Source organism: Eubalaena glacialis, chromosome 2 (genome assembly GCF_028564815.1).
Source record: "Eubalaena glacialis isolate mEubGla1 chromosome 2, mEubGla1.1.hap2.+ XY, whole genome shotgun sequence".
Lineage (NCBI taxonomy): Eukaryota > Metazoa > Chordata > Mammalia > Artiodactyla > Balaenidae > Eubalaena > Eubalaena glacialis.
Genome location: NC_083717.1, coordinates 111,075,580 through 111,087,815, shown reverse-complemented (window position 1 = coordinate 111,087,815; position 12,236 = coordinate 111,075,580). Strand labels below are relative to the sequence as shown.

At 36.7% G+C, this 12,236-nt stretch overlaps 1 protein-coding gene across 1 annotated transcript in view; it reads right to left on the bottom strand.

Annotated features, from left to right (window-relative positions):
- The window catches only part of FSIP1 (fibrous sheath interacting protein 1), a 205,845-nt gene extending 193,895 nt beyond the window's left edge, over positions 1-11,950 (bottom strand). The window contains exons 1-2 of the mRNA XM_061182261.1: positions 11,811-11,950; positions 5,569-5,701 (exon numbers count right to left, since the gene is read on the bottom strand). Coding sequence (XP_061038244.1) covers positions 5,569-5,694 — 126 coding nt within the window. The 5' untranslated portion in view covers positions 5,695-5,701; positions 11,811-11,950. The remainder of the gene's footprint in view (positions 1-5,568; positions 5,702-11,810) is intronic.
- Between the last annotated feature and the right edge of the window lie 286 nt (positions 11,951-12,236).

Sequence of the window (12,236 nt, the reverse complement as noted above, 5' to 3'; positions counted from 1 at the left end):
CCTAACTCTTAGAATGAGCAGGAAGCAATGAGGTAGAAAAAGATGAAACTAGAGAACAAAAGGCAAATATTGCCCATTTCACAATTTTACCCATAGTTCCCCACCCCACTAGCACCAACCATCTCCCCCATCCCGTTGCCCACTGGCCTCTCTATTCCCAGCCCTCCTGATCTTCTACCCTGTGGCCTAAGTGTATGATTTTTCTTTCTTCTTCATTCTCAAAGCCACATTCAATCTCCATTTTTCATTGCTCTGTGTCCCCCACTTCATATCTCCGTGTTAGTCCAGGAAAGGTAAATAGCCTATAAAAACCCTTCTTAGCAATTAGATCCCTACCTGAAAGCCATGAGATTTTTACACCAATTGCAACTATTGGCTCATTCAAGAAAAATATTCAGAAGTAAAAATAAACCAAAATTCTTAGAATGAGACATATATCACTACTACAGAAATTTCATTAAAACTCTAGCATTTTAAACTCACTTTCTGCTATACAGAAATTTTGGGTAAGAAATTAATAAAAGACAAATGAGCAATAAAATTAATCAAAATACCAGGATTTATTATTTAGACAATGTATAAGGTTTTATAGACATTGAATCATTTGCAATCAGCAGTCAACCTGCAGCATACCTGTGGCTTACTTCCCCAACCTAAGGTGAAACTTACTGATTTTCCATGAATTTGATTAAGACAAATCACAACTTTTAGGAAGTCTTGCTTTTGATATAAGTATCAAAGTCCCTGTTGGTTAATAAATATGCTAGAGTTTGACCTATAGCTTAGTGGGTTCAAATAAAATCTGACTTGAAGTGATTGCTGATATTTTTCTTTTAAATAAGCCTTGAATGAAGCAATATTAATCTATGTTTTAAAACATGTGTGTCAATATTGTGAAGTTTCTGCTTTAAAAAAAATCACCACCCAGGAATATGTAAGCAGAAATACTAATGCTTTGCTACCTTAAAATTTGTCAGGTCTTTGTATATTATCCTACCTACATAAAATGGTAAAACTGTCATTCTAAATTTGTTGAACACATACTATGTGAATACCTACTATGTGCCCGACTTTACACTGAATCCTGTGAATAAAAACATGGGAAGGACTGACCAATTAGGTTAAAGAATTGAGGCCAATTAGCTAAGATGTATTGAATACCTACTAGGTGCTAGTCACTTCCAAAACCTGTAGATATTTCATCTCATTTTATCCTCAAAACATGCCTATGGGATGGATAGTATTATTACGCCTTTGAACAGATGAGGAAACTGGCACAGGGAGTTGAAGTAGTTTGCCCAAAATCACATAAAATGTGGTCATCAGAGCCTATTTTGAACCATGACTCCAGAGTTTAGGCTTATAATCACAAAGCTTGAGACTAAAGAATCTAAAATTGTTTTCAGATTCCAGTTTGGGCTATATGGAAAACTGAATAAACTGAAACCTTCCATCTACTTACAAATACATAGGTAAGTTCACAAGAACACTAGGGAAACTGCCAATGAACAGAAATTAAAAGGAAACTGAAAGCTGAAATAGGAACCTTGTAAATCCTTAAAGCAGCTGCCCTGGTGGGGGTGGGGTAGAAGCAACAAGGACAGGCAAATGAAGATGTGCTGGCCTCAGAAAGCTATGGGCTTGGGCTTTAACACCCACACAGAACTAAGAAACTAAGCCTTGGGACCATGCAAGACAAGATGGAGAGGAACCTTCCCTCTCCTGCTCCACGAAGCTGGATCCCTCAAAAAGGTGCCTCCTTGGTGAAAGGGTAGACTAGAAAAATACATCTATCCAAAAGCACAGGATACAAACAAAAAATGTGTCTGGGTTCCAAGTGGTAAATCGTCTTCCCTGAGAATGTACAACCACAGGGTAATGCTTCATGTGGGTTTGGATTCCAATTTATATTATTCATATGCTCTGGAATGCTTAAAGATGAAAAATTAGCACAAAAAAAAAGATTCATGCCAGTGATATCTCTGATGCATTTGGTAGAAGCAAACAGAAACTTGTTCTGGAAGGTACAGTTTCAAATCAGGCTCCATAAAATTCCCAAAATTAAAACTTACAATCCAAAAGGTCAAAAGCCATGAATACATGACCAATAATAAGCAAGAATCAGAATAAACAAAAGAACTTAAGATATTAAAAAGCTGATAAAGATAATCATATAAATATTTTTAATGGGTATAAAAAAAGAACCCCAAAAACACGAGATCAAGGTACTACAAAGAACAGATGGATTTGAAAATAAACTAAAACGAACTTTAAGAAATTAAAAATACATCATTAAGCTTAAAAATTCAATGGATGGATTAAAGAGCAGATTTGACATAGTATAAGAAAGAATTCCAAAATTAGAAAATATATGTTAAAAATTCCCCAGCATGAAGCACAGAGAAATAAATGAATTAAAAAAAAAATTTTTTTAAGAGACATGAAGGATAGAAGAGAAAGGTTCAACAGACATTTAACTGCATTTTGAGGATGACAAAATAGAAAAAAAAATGCAGGCAATATTAGAAACATGTGAAAACACAATGGCTAAGAAGTTTAAAAGAAAAAAAAGAAACATACAAATCCTTACATTGAAGAAGTACTAGTCTCCAGAAAGATAAATAAGTCCATACCTAGGTGAGTAATAGTAGATACCAAAGACAAAGGGAAAAAAAAATAAAGCGACCAGAGAAAAATATCTAAACTAGACAACCCACACTGGAATGAATATTGGGTTTACAAAAGCCTTCTCACTGGCAACAAGAGAGGCCACAAGTATCTAAGTGTAAAACATAAAACTATAAAACTTTCAGAAGAAAAAATAGGAAAAAATCTTTGGGAATCTGGGTTAGACAAAGGGTTCTTAGATACAACCAAAAAACACAATCCTCAAAAGAAAAAAAATTGATAAATTGCACTTAAAATTTTAAATGCTCTTTAAAAGACAGTTAAAAGAATGAAAAGTCAAGCTACAGACTGGGGGGAAATATTTGCAAATCATATATCTGACAAAAAACTCTATCTAGAATATATAAAGAACTCTCAAAAGTCAACAATAAGTAAACAAACACAACTTAGAGTGTAAGTCAGAAAGAGAAAAACAAATATTGTATATTAACCCATATATGTGGAATCTAGAAAAATGGTACAGATGAACCGGTTTGCAAGGCAGAAATAGAGCCACAGATGTAGAGAACAAACGTATGGATACCAAGGGGGGAAGTGGGGGGCGGTGGGATCAACTGGGAGATTGGGATTGACATATATACACTAATATGTATAAAATAGATAACTAATGAGAACCTGCTGTATAGCACAGGGAACTCCACTTCGCTGTACAGTAGAAACTAACACATTGTAAAACAACTATACCCCAATTAAAAAGAATTTTTTTTGAACATACACTTTCAAAAAAAGATATGTGGATTGCAAATAAGCACATAAAAATATACTTAACATTATTAGTCACCAAGGAAATTCGAGTTAAAACCACAATGAGATACTACTGTATACCTATTAGAATGGCTTAAAAAAAAACAACTGACAATATCAACTGCTGGTGAGGATGCAAAGCAGCTGGAACTCTCATACATTTCTGGTGGGAATAGAAAACAGTTTGACAGTTTCGTATAGTTAAACATACACTTACCATACAACCCAGCAATCCCACTCCTAGGTATTTACCCAAGAGAAGTAAAAACCTATTTCCCACCACACCCCCAAAATCAGTATGCAAATATTTACAGCAGCCTTATTCATAATCACCAAAATCTGCAAATAACCCAAATGTTCCTGACTGGGGAATGAATAAGCAAACTGTGGTTTACCCACACAATGGAACAGTACTAGCAATAAAAAGGCCTGAACTACTGATACAAGCAACAACATAGATGTGTCTCAAATGCATTGTGTCAACAGACAAAAGCCAGACGCAAAAGCTACATATTTTTTTTTAATTCCATTCATGTGGAATGGAATTAAACCTTCTGGAAAAGGAAAAGCTATTGGGACAGAGAACAGATCAGGAGTTCCCAGGGATTAAGAGTAGGAGAGATTGTTTATAAAGGGGCAGCATGAGGGAATTTTTGAGAGGTAAGGATGGAACTGTTCTATATCTTGATTGTGATAGTATCACGCTACGCATTTGCCAAACTCAGAACTATACACCAGAAAAGAGTGAATTTTACAGTATGTAAAACTTTTAAATTAGAAGCAAAGAAGTCAATGAGATACGATGTTAATAGATGGGAAGATTTAATATCATAAAGTTAGAAATTCTCTCCAAATTAATCTATAAATTCAAAGCAATTTTAATCAAAACCCCAACAGTATTTTTCACAGGACTTGAAAAACTGTTCTAAAATATAAAAACAACAAAAAGCCAAGAATAGCTAGGACAGTCCTAGAAAAGAATATGGTGGGAAGACCCATCCCACCAGATATCAAGAATTATTACAATGCTACAAGAGTTAACACACAGTATAGTAATGATGCAGGATTAGATGAAACAAAACAGACAGCTAAGCTAGAAACTGTATTTTACAAAGCTGCCTGCAGGTTGGGTTCTGGATGCGTATTAGTTTCATCCAGATAGGTGCATCTGCACAAAAGTTTTACCACAGAAATGAGGTCGAAGCCATCGTGCTAAGCTCCTGATACGAAATTGACAAGAAATATCAAAGGCAGTCATCTCTGCATGTCTAGTCACCAGTTTTGTGGTTCTGAGGGATGTGTAGCAGTGTCAGAAGCAGCAACAGCAAAGCAGCAGCTTTCAGATCTCTGGATTTTGGATATGGTGGTGTGACCTGGGAACCAAGAATCCAAGGGAAGTCCCCTCGCATGGTTTCGCTGGCCTTCCATTGATTTTTGAGGAACTGAATTTCTTGTATTCAATCCCTTTCTGCTGGAAATGTCTAGAAGGCTTTCTATTTCCAGCATTAAATCATGATAGACAAAAACTCTAAGAGTTTCATAATGCAGAGTCTAGTCCGTAAGTCAAAAGAATAAGTGAGAAAGGATTCACAAACTTGCAAGAAAATTTTTCACCATAAGTTTCAAAATTTTTGTTTCCCACAACCTTAAAATAAATTATCCCCCATCACAGAGGGAAAAACAGATTCTTTAAAAAAAACATCAAGTTTAGATATCTTGAGAAAAGAAAAAGAGACCAGGTAATGTACCTACTAAACATATACCATGTGGTTTTTATCCAAACTCTATTTTTTAAATTACTGAATCTTTTTCATAATAAGAGTCAATGGTGGCATAGCAGATGTTGGAATACAAAGCTTTCTTATGAAAGAAGAAAAGTTAATAAATGAGCATTAACAAAGTACAATCGTGAAAAAATAAGCCATAACTCCCCCCCAAGAAAAAAAAGAGAAGGTAAAGAAGGAAACAGTATTTTCACATTAAATGATCTAAAGTAAAATTCAAGAAATCTATGAGTGCTCCCAGAACACACCCTTTAAAGATGAACCTTAGAATGGGATGTTAACAACAGCCTTGGTTTATCAATTGCTAGAGATCAGAAGAAGTAGTTCATATCATTTCTAAACAGCATAGTACCTTGAAGGATGCTGGTTCCGGTGAGAGCACCTCCAAAGAAGCATTTGAACCTCTGCTCCCATGACGTGTTCTTGAATTTGAGGCTGGTTTTGAAATTCCATCTAAGTTTCCCTTTATAATATCCATTGATATCCTGAAACAAACAACAAAATTTCAAGCAAGTTATGACTTGTATGTTTAAATGTTTCATCACTGTTAACAGGCAGTGAACTCAGAGCCTTTGTTATAAGGATTATGTCACTACCAAAGTCACAGTACCCTAATTTCATCAGAAGATGTCTGTGTCCATGGATCATTACATCTTATGTCACCGTAGGTGGAAAAAACATGCTGCCAGGATGTCAGATTCTGAAAGTGGCTAAAAAAGAATGCAGACATGAACATCATCTCAATGGCCTTCTGTGCCTCCAAGAGAAACAGTTACGGTGTCCTTGGCCTAAGAAGACACTTACAGAGCACCACACCCCTCAGCCAAGATTCATGCTTCATCATAATAATTTGCCAAGGCCTCTACTTTCTTCGGGTTTTACCTTCCTCATTCTAGCTCAGCCTTCAGCCGGGGCTCTCTCTCAGCTCTGATTTCTCCTCTCCTCCTTGGTACTGCATTTTCATGGAGTACTTATCTCCAGGTGACCACTCTTCTATCAACCCTCCCCTTCTAAAACCCATGATTCTACTTCTGCCTTGAAACAACAGAGAACTGAACCTACTCTCTCTACTAGAGGACCGGCTTTCACTATCTGGATACACATTGCCAATCTCTTTAACTATTTTTCATGTGACACCGTCCACAAGACTCTCACCAGTCTGGCTGCTCTATTCCTAGGACTATTTCCTGAAGCAGGAAATATTAGGCAGGATGGTTTAAACTAGTGGGAAAACTTGGGCACTGCTGGCACTTTGCTCCTTCCAAACTGTGCCCTTGGTCAGGACCATTCCAAATATGTTCAGTAATGCTTGGGGTATCATGCATGCCGAATAAAGAGGAAGAAAGAGAGAGAATTTCATAGTTTGACTTCCAAATACTTAGCTTTACATGTGAATGGATATCTTCCAACAAATCCTTTCCTAAATTCCTATCAATTATAAATTAAACCATTTCTCTCATAACAGAATGAAGAAAGGCAGTTGCCTCTGGCCCAGCAAGTGTAACAATGTCCTTTTCTTACCCTAAAAAAATGACTCATCTTTCTTTTTTTTTTGAACAGCTGAGGCAGAGTCCAAGGAAGCTTTGGACACAGGAGGAAGCCCAATCATGAACAACCCCATGCTCCTCCAAGACACACAGAGCAGTAATATGATTTACCCTCCAACCATTCAGTGTGTCAAAGCTGAGGCTTAAAGGACAGTAGGTCAACTCTTTCCATCTCAGCAAATGAAAAAGGCAGTGATCTCAACATTATTCAAACTCTGCAAAAGGGTTTTTGGCTCACTCAGGAAGGCACTGACATTATTATTGTGGGAAGACGGATCGCCCTGGCCCGTCACGTCACCATCAAAAAGCTTAAGTCACTGAAAGGCCAAATGTCTTGTAATGCCCTAAACTGCCTGTCAAGGGAGACTTATTGGCGGCTAACAGAGGGAGCAATGAGATGGAAGCCTGTGCAGAGCCAGTATAATACATGTCAATAAAGGGAGAGGCACAGGGAACCACCAATGGCATGGATCAACTAAAAGGCTCCAGAAATCTTTCAATTTGTTTTAGAAATAGGTCTGTTCTATTATGTTTGCTCATGAAAATAATAAATAAAATACAGTTTCCAGGATCGGTAGGGTTGTAACTAACAATCTTATGAATTTGGCCATGTAGAAAAAAGTATGGATAAAGGATACTGAATTAGGAACTTAAAGACGTTTTTGAGTATTTGAGAAGAAACCTCAATAGCCAGAGAGAAATTCCACAAGAAAAATAAAGCATTGTACAAGAAAGCAAACAATCAAATGATAATACTTATATAAGCACTGAATTTAACCAAACGCTGTGCCTTAATTACATTGAGTGTATGTGAGGAGGAGTATGTAAAAGAAAAGGTCGCATAAAAAGTCGAATCTGTCCTAATAGGAAATCAAAGAGAATATCCAAAAATTGATAAAGCCAAACAATAGTTAAATAAGCACAATAGTTAAATAAGTTCAAGATATTTGCCCCTGAAGGATGTGACTAGAGACTGCTTCTTTTTTTTTTTTATTGTAAACGTTACAGTACAGTTTGACATATTTTACTATATTACTTTAATAAAAGTAAAAAAAATTAATAATAAATATAAAATATGGAATCTTCAAGGGACTGGAAGGAAACATAGAGCTAATTTATATAATAATGAGGTTAATGACTTACTAAGCAGGATATCAAGAGCATAAGTCAAACAGGACGAAACTAATAGATTTGATTACATAACATTTAACGCTCTTGAGTATCAAACCAAAAAAAGAACTCTAAATTAAATTAAAAGGTACATGAGAAAATGGAGAAAATATATGCAATACAGATAATATACAAAAGGTTAATACATTTACACATTTAAAGAGCTCTTACCAATCAACAAGGGAAAGAAACATTCCAGTAGAAAACTGGCTAGGGGCATAGACAAGGAAGGAAAGAAGGAGGAAGGAAGTCAACACCTTGTTTAAAAAAACAAGTCCAATTTCTCTAATTAAAGAAATATACAGAGAAATATACAGAGAGGGACCTGAAAGATGATCACAAGTCAAAGAAGTAACAGTGGTAGATTCTGGGTTGGTAGGTTCATGGATGTTCTTGTGTCTTTTTTCACCTTTTGCTTATCTGTATTTTCTGGTTTTCTATTAATCTTAAATTCATAATTAAAGAATTTACTTACTGAAGAAAATTTTCTGGAATATATTAAAGTATACTCGAAAATAAATAAAAATCACCCAATATTCACCACCCTGAGCTAAACATTGCTGGCACATTTCTTTTCCGTTTTTGCTTTTTATGTCTTTTCAACAAAATTGGATTCATATATTTCTCACTTAACATTACACGATAAACATTTTCTTATTACATTACAGATACTTCTAAAATAGAATATTATTTACTTCTTGATATTCCATTAAATACATGGATATATGACCAGGTTCTAAATTGTAACAAATCACTACTAAGACATACCAGCTTTTCATAACATTCATTTCAAGCAAGATTAATTTAAACTTTTTCAGAGAAATGCAACCACCATGAATGGTTTAAAACCAAAATGGGGACACGTGGCTGCTGTAATCTGATGTTTTTAGATAAATGAAAGAATCAAAAGAAAATGAATCCTCCTCTGTTTAGTAATAACAAATAGCCAGCCTTTTTAAAAAGTAGAATTACACTTATTTTCATGATTTTAATATCTAAAAATTACTTATGGTAGTTTTTTTTTTAACTTTCTGTACTTGTTTATTATGTAAGAAATACTTGTCCTTGAGAGGGGAAAAAAATCAAATAATACAGAAGAATGTAAAAGTTTTTCAAGTCAAAATTACCCTCACCCCAAGAAAGATTTTTGTAGGTCTCACTTTTTTAGGCATATGCAAACTTTCTATCCTTTACCTCCCTACTCCTCCCCAACACAAACACACACAAATGGCATGGTGCTTCGCAACTTGCTTTTTTACACAATTAATTTCAAAGATTTTTCTATACCACCACATACAGATACACTTCATGCTTTCAAACGATGGCATAGTATTTCATTGCATAGATGTAGCATTTTTTTAATCAGCTCACTGAGGTTGTATATGGAAGGTTTGTTATTAAAAAACAATACAAAAGTTTAGTCAAAATTGATCATAGGCCTAAAATAGAAAATTAAAACTATAAAATTTCTATAAAATATGTGTGACTGTGGGCTAGCAAAGATGTCTTAGATACAACATCAAAAGTATGATTCATAAAAGAAAATACTGATAAATTGGAATGCATCAAAATTTTAAACTTCCACTCTTCAAAAGACACAGTTGAAAAGGAAAACACAGGCCAAATATTGGGAGAAAATATTTGCAAAACACACAGCTGACAAAGGACTTATATCCAGAATATATAAAGAAGTATCAAGACTCAATAATAAGAAAGATTGGAGCAGACTCATCACCAAAGATGTATGGATGGCAAACTAGCACCAGAAGATGTTCAACATCATTAGTCGTTGGAGAAATTTAAAAGCACAATGAGATACTGCTACACATTCAAATGTGAAAATTATTTTTTTAAAAAACTAACAATACCAAGCGCTGACAAAGTTGGAGCAACTGGAACTTTCATATATTGCCGATGAGAATGCAAAATGGGACAGCCATGTTGCAAAACTGCCTGGCACTTTCTTGCAATGTTAAACATACACTTACCATACGAGTCCACAATCTCACTCTGGATATTCACCCAAGAAATGAACATTTATATTCACACAAAAACCTGGACATATAGCAGCTACATTAATAACTGCCAAAAACTGGGAACAATCCAAATGTCTCTCAACTAGACAATGGATAAGCAACTGTGGTACATCTATACAATGGAATGTTACTCAGCAATATAAGGGAACAAATTACTGATACAAAACATAGACAAATCTCAACTGCATAATGCTAAGTTGAAAGAAGCCAGATTCAAAAGGGTCCATAGTATTTGTTTCCAATTATATGACTTCTAGAATAGACAAAACTATAGGGACAGAAAACTGATGACCATTACCAGGGCTGGGGGTAGGGAAGGGTTAACTACAAAAACAGTACTAGGGGATTTCAGGGGGAATGATGCAACTATCGTGTATCCTGATTGTGATGGTAATTATATAACTGTATGCATTTGTCAAAGCTCATAGAACTGTAATATTAAAAGGGTAAATTTTACTGTATGTAAAGAATACCTCAATTTTAAGGTAACCTCTTTGTACAAATTTTTGCTTAGTTATGTTTATATGCCCAGAAGACAAATTAGAATTTCTGAGTGAAAAAAAATAGAGTTGCCATATGATCCAGCAATCCCACTCCTGGGCATATACCCAGACAAAACTATAATTCAAAAAGATACATGCACCTCTATGTTCATAGCAGCACTATTTACAATAGCCAAGACATGGAAACAACCTAGATGAATGGATAAAGAAGATGTCGTACATATATACAATGGAAGACTACTCAGCCATTAAAAAGAATGAAATAATGCCATTTGCAGCAACATGGATGGACCCAGAAATTATCTTACTAAGCGAAGTCAGAAAGAGAAAGATCATATATCACCTACATGTGGAATCTAAAATACAACACAAAAGAACATATCTACAAAACAGAAAGAGACTCACAGACATAAAGAACAGACTTGTGGTTGCCAAATGGGAAGGGGAGATAGGGGAGGGAAGGAATGGGAGTTTGGAATTAACAGGGGCAAACTATTATACATAGGATGGATAAACAACAATGTCCTACTGTATAGCACAGGGAACTATATTCGATATCCTGTGACAAACCATAATGGAAAAGAATACAGAAAAGAATATATATATACGTATAACTGAGTTACTTTGCCATGCAGAAAAAATTAACACAACACTGTAAATCAACTATATTTCAATAAAATTTTTTTTTAATTGCTGAGTCAAAGAACACTGTCTTTCAAATTTTGGTAGTCTGCCAACTGTCCTCCAAAAAGGTTGTACCAAACTACATTACTAACAACAGGGTACGCTGAGATGAAAGTGCCTGTTTCCCCACCTGGGCCAATCTGGTCATGTCAAAGCTTTTCATCTTTGTCAATCTGAGAAGTGTCAAAAGTATCTGTGAGTGTGATCTACATTTCTTTAATTATGAGAGAAGTTGAGTCTCTAGTCAAATATTTACTGCCCACCTTTTATTTTTTCTGTGAAACGCCTATTTGCATCGTTTGTCACTTAAATGACGGGTGATTAATTTGTAATACAAGTTCTAGATCTTAGGGGCTAGAAGGACAGTGAGAGTCCTTGGTACTTGGTATTATGGTCAGGAACGTTTACCGCCGTGTCCAGGAAATCCTGGCGACACACAGCCTTCAAGGAGACGGAAGCCTCTCCGGGGTCAGACCTACGTCTCTCTCCCAGGCCTGGCCAGCCTCTGCTGAGCCCGCCGCCCTGCTTGAGCCCGCCCTCTTATTGGCCCTGCCCCCTCTCCGGGCCCAGCACCCTGACACGATTCCGCCCCGCCCTCTCATTGGCTTGTCGCGCGGCGATAACAGTCCGCTCCTAACCTGTGCGGTCCCTCACCTTCCGGGCGGAAACTGGGAGCTAGTGTCCAGTCGTCAGAGCATTGACACTCTCAGCGTCACCCACTGTCCCCCAAAGGGGAGGGGTCTTTCCCGCCACCGCAGCTTCTCTGGAGGTGGAAAAAGCCGCGGGTCAGAAGCCTTCCTGCCTCCCAGAACGCCGTTCCCTTGACAACCAGAAGCACGACGCTGCCGGTCTCGCGATAGGGGAAAAGGGCTATACCATCCAGAAACGAGACGTGGGGGCCCAGGAGCAGCAGAAGACCCAACTGTCGGAACCCGGAGACCTCGGGCATCCCTGCTGTCTCCTCCGTCTTCCCGGCGGAGGGTGGAGAGTGTGGAATGGTTTTTTCGTATTTAGGTTGAACTTGGAAAGAGGATGTCTGGATGCTTGTATGGCTCTGTCCTTCACTATTAATACGATGCC